This window comes from Macrobrachium nipponense, chromosome 30, assembly GCF_015104395.2.
Source record: "Macrobrachium nipponense isolate FS-2020 chromosome 30, ASM1510439v2, whole genome shotgun sequence".
NCBI classification, from domain to species: Eukaryota; Metazoa; Arthropoda; class Malacostraca; order Decapoda; family Palaemonidae; genus Macrobrachium; species Macrobrachium nipponense.
Window position 1 is genome coordinate 15,100,868 of NC_087218.1, and position 12,500 is coordinate 15,113,367.

Here is a 12,500-nt window from a genome sequence, read left to right on the forward strand (position 1 = left end):
TACTTTAGCTATCATGACAATACTATCAAGATAGGTGTAGCTAGCAACCTATTCTTAAGAGCCTTACGAATTTGTTTCCCCAGATTTCCTGGAAAAAGAATTTGAACTAATTCGCAAGCAACTTTCATCTTTAAAGTATCCTGACCATATAATTGAGAAAGCAATTCCAAAAGCAAACGTAATTTTCTACCGACCCCCTAAAGACAAGACCAGAGACACACCCAACAATAAAATAAAAATTCCCCACCTGGAGACGATTAAGAGAGTAACTCACACCCTTGGGTAATCCAACCCTTTTTGCATTTACCTACCAAATACCTTAGCCAAATCCCTGATTAACGTCCAACAAAAGACATCTCCCAAAGACTCTGGTGTATATGAGATCCCATGCCAGGACTGTGACCAATCTTACATCGGATTTACAGGTAAATCACTTCCCCAGAGATTAATACAACACAAACGGTCAGTTAGGTATGGACAACAGAACTCGGCTATTTTCAACCATATAAATGAACATAACCATAGAATAAACTGGAATATGTCATGTGTATTGTATAGCAGCAACTTACCGGTACAAGAGTCAAATGATGGAATCGGCCTTAATAAAAGAGAAGCAGGTAATGAACATCTCAAAGGGAATTGGATATCAGATATCGTCGACGCAGTGTTCATTCAACCAACGCTTAAGAAGATTAAAGGAAGATTATCAGCGGGGTGACCTAAATTGGCTTACTTGTGGACGAATCTCTTGGTATAAATACCACCTTTTCTGTAAACTTTTCTCATTCATATACCTGAAGAGAGAGACAGCAGTCTCTGAAATATAGTACTTTTCTCTCTACATTTTGGTGTTTTTATGGGCTCCTTTTATTAGATGGAATTCTGTTGTTACAGAACATTTTTACCGGTCATATATATATATATATATATATATATATATATATATATATATATATATATATATATATATATATATTATACACACACATATATATATATATATATATATATATGTGTATAGTATATATATACATATATATATATATATATATATATATATATATATATATATATATATATATATATATACATATATATATATATATATATATATATATATATATGTATATATATATAAATATATAGTATTATATATATATATATATATAGTATATATATATATATATATATATATATCTATATATATATAATATATATATTATATATATATATATATATATATATACACACACACACATATATATATATATATATATATATATATATATATATATATATATATATATATATATATGTAGTCTATATACATATATACTATATATATATATATATATACTATATATATATATATATATATATATATATATATATATATATATATATATATACATATATATATATATATAATATATATATATATATATATATATATAAATATATATATATATAAATTATATATATATATATATATATATACATATATCTATATATATATATATATATATATATATATATATATATATATATATATATATATATACTTGTAATAGCCACAATGCCCTCTTAACTTCTCTAATTCTTCGTGTTTTTTTATATGCTTTTCACTACCAAGCCTTAAGATCCATGTGTGAGAAATATGAAGAAATGACGTTCGGTACAACGAAACTATCCCGCATAACAATAATCACGATGAGATTAAGAGGGCACTGTGGCTATTACAATTACATATGTAACTGGTAAAAGTTATATATATATATATTATATTATATTATATTATATTATATTATATTATATATTATATTATATTATATTATATTTTATTATATTAATTTTACAGATGAGATAACGAACCAGCTGAAAGTCAGCGGGGCTAAATTACTGGTGGTGACCCCTTCACTCGTGGAAGAGGTTGTACACCTACTCTCATCTAACCCTCCGGTACAACTCGTCTTCAATGGACCTTGCAATATCCCAGGGACATATAGCTTGCAGGATATCCTGGCTGATCCTTCAGGAACTCGTATTGATCCTATTGAGGTAACCTTCGTATGCCGGATATGTGATAATTATATTTGATGTTGTTGTTGGGGAATATTTGATTTCAGGCTAGATTTTATCTTTTTATTAAAAAAAATACTTTAATGGCAGATCCCAGTTTGCAAGTTAATCAACATGCTAAAAATTTGTATATTGGTAGTAATCTGATAAGTCCGGTGTGCCGTAAAAGGTGACTCAAAGGACAGCTCCAACCTTGCAGTCTTACCTTTTATTAAAAGGCTATGCCCACCGCCAATAACTGTGGAAACTGCTGCCTTGCAAGGGGACTTTTTAGTCAAAGGCGAGGCCCACCGCCAATAACTGTGGTTGATGACAGCAAGGGGGGCATGCGGTCGTAAAAACCCCTTTGCCAAATAATAATCCATGCCTGATGTTGTAAGGAAAGGCGCATCAGGCAACCGACCCCTTCTTACCTTGGTAGAAATAACGGTGGGAAAGAAGAAGAGTAATCTGATAAATCATGACACTACTTTTATAAGAGTTATCCTTGACACGTTTTCTATCACAAAGTGCTATTAACGTTTTCTTACACGTGAAATTGCTGGGGAGACTGATGTGAAATTACAATGTCTTATGGCACAGTAGCAGACCGCTAATATTCCAATAAACATTAATGAAGCAATGCCGCGTGATCAGAAACTTAGAGGAAAATTTTACAGTTTATTTATTTATCATTGAATTGAGTCATTTTCCTTTAAAAAAGGTGACACAAAAGAACTACTATCGGTGGCATATCGAACTAACTATTGAGCATAAAGTCAAGATTTCATTTAATCAAATTTAATAATGAATATGCTAAACCACAGACAACCTAATGTGATCACAATCATATAAAATGTAATAATCATCATTTTAGTTGACAGAAAGTACCATTTCTCTGCTGCCCTTTTCGAGCGGTACAACAGGACCACCCAAAGGCGTCCAAGTTTCTCATGGAGCCATCGCCATCAATTTGCGTATGATTTCGCACCCGTCAATAACGGCTACGAAACTAGCAACAGGTACGTGAAGACAGGGAAATGTGCTAAAATTCTCCAGCCTAATTAAGTCAAGAAATAAAACCTGTGCTTGAACATTTGCTACTGAAGTAGTAAAAGAAATGTAAATAAAACGTGAAGGAAATTACAGGACCTGTGCTGAAAAACCTTTGTTAGCAGGGGTAAGAAAAGGCTCTAAAATCTGCACACGAACACTCGTTAGCTCAGGTGTGAGCTCTCGCGTTTTTGAGAACGAACAGGTTGCAGTCATATCCCTGAATTTACCGTTACAGTACAGCAAATCATCAGTCATTAGTAACGAAGGTAATACTGACACTGTATTTAACAGTTTATATTTAGAAATAGATGTCCTTCATCATGACTTTTATGGGATTTTCATGACTGACACCTAAATCATATTAATTCACCGGTATTTACAATTATCTCTAATTCCCTTCGTCATTCTGTCGACGAAAAAAAACCTAATAATCTACGTGTAAATTAATGAGCCACAATCTCCTTTCCATTTCTTTTCAGGACTCAAAATGCTTTTAGTAGCGTTAATTCGACATTCTCTCCTTCCAACAGACCCCTTCCAAGAGCCCTACATGTGTGTCCTCCCCTTTTATCATATGTTCGGAATGCTCCTCATGATGTTCGGCATACAGCATGGGGTGAAACTTGTTACCTTCCCGTCCTTCCAACCCGGGCAATTCGTCAGCACCCTGGGGAAGCACAGAGTGAGTTTCCTTCCCAGTTTTCTTGTATTGAGCAGGCTCCTTTCTTTCAAGATATATACCATTGTTTTGTCCCTTTCTCATAAAATATGCAACTATTTGAGTAAAAATCTGCAAGTGTTACGCCATTTTCCCTAAATTATGGAACTAATTTCTAGTGTTTTGGTTCTAGTTACCTCCCGCCTGCGTCGAGTCTGGTGGGCGTATTCGCTGGTACACCTGCAGGAGAAGAAGCCTAGGTTTAACTTCTTGGAGAAATACGACTTTCGATGCTCTCCTGACATATTCATAACGTTGGTTTTACTGATGACATCAGATTCCAGAATCTTCTTTTTGCATGGGCAGCTGCTACTGAAACCAACTCGGCTCCTCTCGAACTTTCGTTATGGCCTTTATCCCTAATATGTACGAAAGTCCACAAATTCTCTGAGGCACATCGTACTGATGTTTTGTGTTCTATTATTCTTTGTGAGATGGATCTACCTATCTCCTCAATATAAACTTCATTACAGATACTACATGGCATCTTATAAACACCAGCATCTGCCTCTTTTTTTTATTTATGTTGGGAAGACAGGTAGATCCATCTCACAAAGGTTAGTAGACAACAAAACATCAATACGATATGCTTCAGAAAGTTTGAGGATTTTCAAACATATTAGGGATAGAGGTCATAACAACAATTCAAGTTGACCTGGTTTTCAAATGTACCTGTCCGTACATAAGGGGAGATTCTGGAATCTGCCACCATCAGTCAATCCAACCTGGAAGATGTTGGAAATTGGATTTCACCAATGACTTAACCCAACGGACTCTTCTTAAGCAGGTGTACCAACAGATACGTACACCAGACTCGACGCAGACAAGAGGTAAGGAGGCCCAAAACATAGGGAATAACTACTTTCCCATCGGGTCAATGGCCATGTGCATATCAGCAACGTCATATTAAAATGACTGAAAGCAATTTTTCTTTTTATAGGTGAGAACCCTACACCTGGTACCCCCACTCGTCAGTTTCCTAATCCAGTCACCAGATATCACGGCAGAGTCTCCTGACGTTTCTCAGAAAGATTATAATCAGTGCAACTCCGTTTTCCTTGTCGCTTGCCCAAGCATGCAAGAGCAAATTCAAAGACGACGTTTTTCTACAGTAGAAAGTGGAAGTTGTCTTTGACAGTTTTTTTTTTTCCGTTTTTTTCCTGTGTCATAGAAGGGACAAATCATAAGCACACAAACTTATCACGTCATGCGTTACAAGTCCTACCCCCCACCCCCCCCTCTCCGAAGGGGGTCGGGGTGAGAAGGTATCCCCTGAAACGGAACTGGTTCTGCCTGTAAAACGGGGTTGGTTATGTGCCCATGGACTTATTTACTTTACGAATTTATCATATACAATTTCTGTATACATATGACTTATCAACTGGAAAAGAATACTATATGGTAAACAACAATGACATAATAGTTAAAAAAAACATTAGCGAGTCGCATATGAAGCAGCAGATGAATATGTTTTTAGTAAAGATTGGTAAATTGCTAGTTACATTATTATCGAGTACGAGTAATATTATAATTTATAATTATATTATATATATATTATATATATATATCTATAATGTTATATCATATATAGATATATATATATTAGATATAAGAAATATATATACATGAATTTAAAATACAGTGGAATAAACAAAAATTTCTGTGTTTGTCATATATACATAAGGTTGGCCACCTCTAGTAAATCTACAAATTCTCTTGCTCTCTCTCTTTCTCTCTCTCTCTCCACGTTTAATTAGTTTTTGTTCTGTTTATCTTGACTTAGTGTTTTGGGATGAACGGAAGTACTTTTAGTCATCCGGCCGATTCCCTAACGGAGGAGAGCGCAACGGCTCCTTGCGGGAAGTTGCTTCCCAACGTGACGGACCAAAGTCGTTGGACACAAACCACCACAAGGAGTTCTGGGATCCCAATGAGATTGGGAAGAATTATGCATCCAAGCGGCCATCGGTATGCAAATATACATACAAATACATAGCACAAATAAATATTACATATGTATTATACATACACACCATACATAAATATAAAGAGTATAGTATAGATATATATATAGATAGATTAATATGATATATACATATATATTAGATGATAATCGGTGTGTGTGGTGTTTTGTGTGTGTATGTGTTTGTGTTGTATGTGTTTATGTGTGGTCCTTCCTTTCCCTACCGTTGTCCCGACTTAATGGGTCGGTTTGCCAGATGCACCTTCCTTCTACTTGCCTTCTATCAAAGGATCATCCTCCAACCAAAACCTCTGCTCTCCCATATCTTTCCCTCATTTTATCTCTCCATCTGATTCTCTTCTCCTTCACGTTCTTGTTTCATCTAAGCAAGTTTTTCCCAATGCCCTCTTCCACTCTCTCCTCGTCATCCATCCTTAACACATGCCTATACCATCTCAATCGTGACTGCTCCAAAAAAAATTATTATCACCTCTGAAAAGTTTTTAACTAAGTCCTGCTCTTCTTATTTCATCATTTTCCCAATCTCTCCAAGTCAGCGAATTGCCAACAACTCACCTCCCAACATTCTCATCTCTGTTCTCTACAAGCTTTACTTCCTCTTTTGTTCTTAGAGCCCATGTTTCTGATCCATTCATTAACAACCTGGTCATATTCACTGTGGGTATGGGGGAGTGATTTGACATTTTTAAGCTTGATTGGCATTTTCTTATCAAATACTACTCCGCACCTTTACCTCGCCCTTCCCCTCGCCCATGCAGCTTTTTATCCTACTGTCAACTTCAGCCTCACATCCTCACCCTCTTGGCGTAAGTAGATTGACTCCTGTTTTCGTGGGTCAGCCTGGACTGGCACTTACTTTTCAAACGTTTTTCCTTCCACACAAATTAGTGCTCTTTGTTTTCTTCAGTTTTTAGTTTCCTCAATTGGATCGAGTTGGTTGTTGTTAGTGCACCTATCAATCTGGCAGCCCACAAGTTTTGCTTCTTGTGGCTGCCCGAGTGGGGAACCAGGAGGAATCTATTTCTGATTTCTTGGTGATTATTAAATTAAATTTCTTGACTTTAATGTAGTTCGTATCCCACCCCAGTAAGCTATAGGTCCCATTGCTAACGTCAACCAATTGGTTTCTTAGCCACGTTGAATAAAAGTCTAATCCTTCAGACCAAGCCCCTAGGAGACCTGTTAATTCCAACGCAGTGATCTGGTTAAAAAACCTAAGATAATACTTTTTTTTTCTTCAGTCTTGCTGTCCAACTTTACTTCCATAACGCTTCCTTTCTTGAGTCCTGCTGTCCAATATCTACGAATATCGCACCTTTAGACCCTTGTGCGTTCAATCTCATTCATTTTCCTAGGTTCTCCTATTTTTGCTGTCCCAACCACTTCCTAATCCACCCTCCACTTTCTATAGCGCTGAATGGCTGAAGATCTCCACCAGTACTACTTGGCCTTTTAGCCTTCCATGAATCCTAATCCATTGCTGAAGTTTGATGAACTTTCCTTTTGAACTAGAATCGCCTTCCAACGTTAAAGAACGGCATCCGGGGCGTGCTCATCAGAATCTGGAACCCTTCGATACACTTGGAAAACTGAAGTTCCTTTTTCCTTCATTTCCAGATGATGACAGGATACCATCAAAACGAAGAGGAGGGAACTTCTTACCCCGACCATTGACGCAGAAGGATTTCCTGAGAAGCGGGGGATGTGGCGGTGGTCGACAGGCAGGGGGGAAGGAATGTCAAGATTGTGGACCATGGACGAAACGAGCTCTATCAAAGTAAAGGGGCTGCAGGTGAGTTTCCTAAAGCTTTTGGTGAAGGATCCACATCACACAAACACAATGTATATTATATATAATATATATATATATTATTATTTATATATATATATATTATATTGATATATATAAAATAAAACACTTCTGAACCGCAACGTGATGCAAAATGGCCTCTAGAACAAAATTCTGGCCAATTAGACCTTTCCTGTGTTTTTAATTCTTCCACCAAATCTTCACTCACCTCTTGCCTCCCGCAGTTCTCTTGCAAGTATGGTCTGTGTCCTTTCAACTCCTCCTGGTGCCCACAAGGAGACCAAGCTTACCTATATCACGCCTTCTTATCGCCAGAGTAAACGATTCTTTCAACAAATGCCTAGCAGCACCAGCATAGGGTGAACGAACCTTTTCCACATGTTTTCAATTCCATCTGGGTCGACGGTGTGGTGGGGTTTGTCCGGGTTCGATCCACAGACCTGGCAAGGCGTGAGCCATGGATTCACCTTTACAACAATATATATATACTGTATATAAACACAAAGACTGTTTCAGTTTTATATTTATTATAACATAATCCACAAATTCCCATAATTTTTACTTCTTTTTTTTTGTTATAGGTAAAGGGCCTAGTAGATCATACATACATACATACCACACACACCAACTCACACACACACACACATATATATATAATTATTATATAGATATATATATTATATATAATATTATATATATATATATTATAGAGAGAGAGAGGAGAGAAGAGAGAGAGAAGAGAGGAGAAGAGAGAGAAAGAAGAGAGAGAGAGGGAGAGAGAGAGAGAGAGAACCCTTTCGCGTACAGAAAAATAAAGTAAAAATAAAGGCTATTAGGTTGTCCCATTAAGATTCGTAGGCTTGTTTACAAAAAAAAAAAAAGAACGAAAATGATGAAATAAGCCAAAATAAAATTCTTTTATTTCATTTTCTAAAAGACAAAAGTTTTCCAATTTCCATAATTGCTGTGCAATTATGGCATTTCTTTTTTTAAAACTCAAGGACATACGGTTTTTAAAAACAAACCGTTTTCCGTATATCACCTCTGGTCACCTCTGGCCAAACCAAGAGGAGAGAGAGAGAGAGAGAAGGAGAGAGAGAGAGGAGGAAAGAGAGAGAGACTAAATTAAAATTTTTCGGAATAATGTTAATGATGTCCATTGAACGAAAACTAATTAGAAAAAGAAAATGAAATTTGATTTGCGGACGAATGTCCTTTGTTGGATAACAGGTGAAAGATACATAGAGATGAATTCGAAAGACAGAAATGGCAAAATGAATGATTCGGAACGTGAAGAAAAGGACTTTCAAACCTTCATGAATAGTCTTCCTTAATGAAATGTGGAGATTTGTCAGTAACAGCAATAAATAAAAAAATAAAAAAAAAGGTAAATACCAAACAAAATATCCAGTACCTAAACAATAAATACAAAACCTACCGCCTGAAATGGAATAGATACCAATAAACTACAACTTATGGAACATTTTGAGATTTTTGTGAACAGTAAAAGTATACAGAATAGAAAAGCCTGTTTTAACATAGACAAAAGTTGAGAAAAAAAATAAGAAACTTATTAAATACTTTTGGACAAAGCTTCTCATTCATCTAAGAACTAAAATTATACGCAACACTCAACCAAAACCTAGACGCTGCAGAACTTTCTTTGAAAATACAAAAAAAAAAACAAAGATAAATTAATTAATACTTGTCAATAAACGTGGACTAATGTTAATAATGTAATTCACTGTCTCCACATTGTAATATTTCCTTTTTACTCTCCATTCCATTTTTCACGAGTACCCTGTCGAGTGGTGGGTTGTGTGGGTGGGTTTGGGTTGGGGTTATTAGTAGAAAAAAAAATATATATTTTTTGTAGTTTTTTTAAGAACGATATTTTATATTTTTGTATTTTTTTGTGAGTACCCTGGATTGAGTTTTTTTGGGTAAAAAAAAAAAAAAAGATAATATTTTGAGGGATTTGTAGCTTTTTTCTAGTTCGCCTATGGCCACCGAACGCGTTGAAATATATGATTTTCAGATAGAATTTTTATGTAGTGATAATGGATTTGAGTAGTCGGAGGCGGGGGGTAGTGGGAGGGGAGACCTTACCTTTACCTTACAGACCTTACAGTTCGTTCGGGTTGCCCCAGGTCCCGTCCAGTGTTTGAGGGCACCTCTACAATGTTCTAAACCAGAGAGTTGCTAGTTTACATCTTGCCGGAATAATTTTGGAATGGTCCCTGGGATGCGTTTAGATATTTTTGTCGAGCTTATTCTTAAAAACCATCTAACGCTCACTCCTGATATATTTCCTCAGAATGAGCTGGCAACGCCATTGAATAGACGCTGCATTATCGATGCTGGTTGCGTAGTGGATTAATCTTCCCTGTGTGCTTTCTTTCCTTATTTTTTTCCTGGTATAGTTTTGGGCACTATTAATCTACCTCTGCGTTTGCCTCTTTGCTTGATATTTTTTAGTTCCACGGATATTTTTCCTGCTATTCCTTCTATCTGTTTCCATGGCCTGAATTATCATGTAGCGTTCTCTTCTCCTTTTCTAGACTAGATTAATAATTTTATTTTTTTTAAGGATTGTAGTCTTTCCCAGTAGTCAGGTCTTTAACTTCTTCCTATTCTAAGCTGTAAAGGACCTTTGTACACTCGCTAATTTGTGCAATATCCTTTTGATAGTGTGGGTACCATATCATATTGCAATATTTCAACAGTGGGACCGTAACGAACATATGTTTTTATAAAGCATAACTCCATGTGTTCAGCTTTTCCTTGTTTTGAAGTGCCAGTACCAACAAAATTCCCATTTTTGCTTTACATTTTTTGGCCAAACACAATTGCGATTTGATCATTGCATAACATGTTCCTATTCATCATCACACCCCAAGGTCTTTAACTGCTTCCTTATTTTTGTTGAATTGTCCTCATTATTAGGTCCCCTATAATGCCATATAGCTTTCTTTCTCTGTTCTCCATAAATTTTTTTTTTTAATTTTTGATTCAAATTTATCAGAGTTAAATACCATCCTATTTACCTCTGCCCAATCAGATACTTTGTTAATGGTCTCTTTGTTTTAGAAGCGTTCCTATCTTCATCACAAGTAAAATTTCTCTACTTATTCCTTGTTGTTTCGATCTGCGAAAACTACTCCACTACCGAATCCATTAACATTACTGTCCTATTGTCTTCAATCATAATAACAAACATTAATTGCAGCTACACCGGTAAACCTTGTGGGCACACCGGATATTACCTTGGCTTCATCCGATTTTCTTCGGTCGTTTTGCAATAACTATCTGTTTTTCTGGTTGTGTAAAAATTCTTTTAACCATCTTCCTACTTTATCCACGATATTGTTGTTTTTCTAATTTTTTCTTCGCTAATATAGTTATGGTCTACTTTTGTCAAAAGCTTTTTGCAAAGTCTAGATAAAACCCATCCTGTTTCATTTCCGCTTTGTTTTTCCATACTTTTGAACTATGTTACTCACGGTGGACGAACAGTTTTGGGTTTGCGTACTTTTTTCCGGGGGTAACGAAACCATGTTTGTCCCTTTATTAAACAAATTATTTTTTATTACAAATGTTTCCAATAATATTTTTCTTCATTACCCTTTCCATACCGTACAACTTTTCATAAGATGTTGGATAGTTAGAACTCACAGGTCCTGTAATTACTTGCCTCCTTAGTCTTGATCCACTTTTTGAAAGTATGGTAATTATAGGGCTAATTTGTGATCATCATTAAATCTTTCTTGCCATGTATCTACACCTTTTGTCTTAATAATAATTGCAAAGTGGCTTTGGCGATAGAATGGAACTACTTTACTTTAGAACAAAATAGCAGGAACTCCATCAGAGGCCCCCTGGCAGCAGCTCCCTTTTTTAATTTGCATTAAAAATAGCCTGCACAATATCAGCTTCATTAAGTATCTATGTCAGCTAAATATTCACCTATTTTCATCCCTTACTTCTATAACCTTATTATTCATTCATTTTCCTATTCTAGGGGTGAATTTCTCTCTTATTTATCGTATTCCCCCCCTGCCAATATGTTGCAAATTTTCCTTTTTTTTCCATTCGGTCCATCTCCCTTTCAATTCTTTAGAGGGTCCTATTTCTATTCTTCTTTATTTTATTCTTATTCTTCTTCGCAATATGAGTATAATAGTTTGGGGTTTTGCGCTTGAGTATTTAATAGGGTTATTTTTCTTCCAAGTCCCGTTTTTTCATTTTCCTTTTGATTTGTATAATCTTTTTGTTCTGGCATTTTTCTATCTTACGGTTTAAGTTTCTATAACTTTCCATGCATTTTTTTCTATTTTGGCAAGAAACCTTTTTTCACCACTTTCTGATTTTCTGGAACAAAAGGATCCTTCTGTCCTCTTGGTTATGCATGACTGAATGTTTTTACTTTTCTTTCTTCGGTATATATTTATCCCACTATTTTCTCTGATAGTTTATTTTAATAATAATTCTCCGTTATTTACCCGATGGTCATCAACTTACTAAAATGTTACTCCCCCAATCTTTTGTTTAATTCTATTTCTTCATTTAATTTCTGACCATTTTTTATATTTTTACTGTAGAAAGTTGTATTTTTCCATAGTCCTTCCCACTTTTTTCATTTACTTGCTTATCTCTGTTTTCACTTGCTTTGGAATGGACTGTTAATTCTATGACATTATGGTCTGAAATACTCGCATTATAAACTATTATTTCTTTAACATAATTCATCTCGTTCACAAATACTAGGTCTATAAAGTATTTTCCTTTCTGTTGGCAGGTGATTTATTTGTTGAATGTTGTATTCTAGTAGCATATCTAATAGCTTTTCGAATTGCCTCTTATCTTCTGCACTA

General features: G+C 35.3%; 2 protein-coding genes across 6 annotated transcripts in view; one reads left to right on the forward strand and one right to left on the reverse strand.

The window, feature by feature from the left end:
* Positions 1 to 4,967, forward strand: part of LOC135201938 (uncharacterized) — a 16,952-nt gene extending 11,985 nt beyond the window's left edge. Inside the window, exons 4-7 of the mRNA XM_064231221.1 lie at positions 1,859 to 2,058; positions 2,936 to 3,080; positions 3,645 to 3,796; positions 4,773 to 4,967. Coding sequence (XP_064087291.1) covers positions 1,859 to 2,058; positions 2,936 to 3,080; positions 3,645 to 3,796; positions 4,773 to 4,967 — 692 coding nt within the window. The remainder of the gene's footprint in view (positions 1 to 1,858; positions 2,059 to 2,935; positions 3,081 to 3,644; positions 3,797 to 4,772) is intronic.
* Positions 1 to 12,500, reverse strand: part of LOC135202303 (uncharacterized) — a 90,222-nt gene that overhangs the window by 58,939 nt on the left and 18,783 nt on the right. The gene's annotated exons all lie outside the window — the stretch shown is intronic.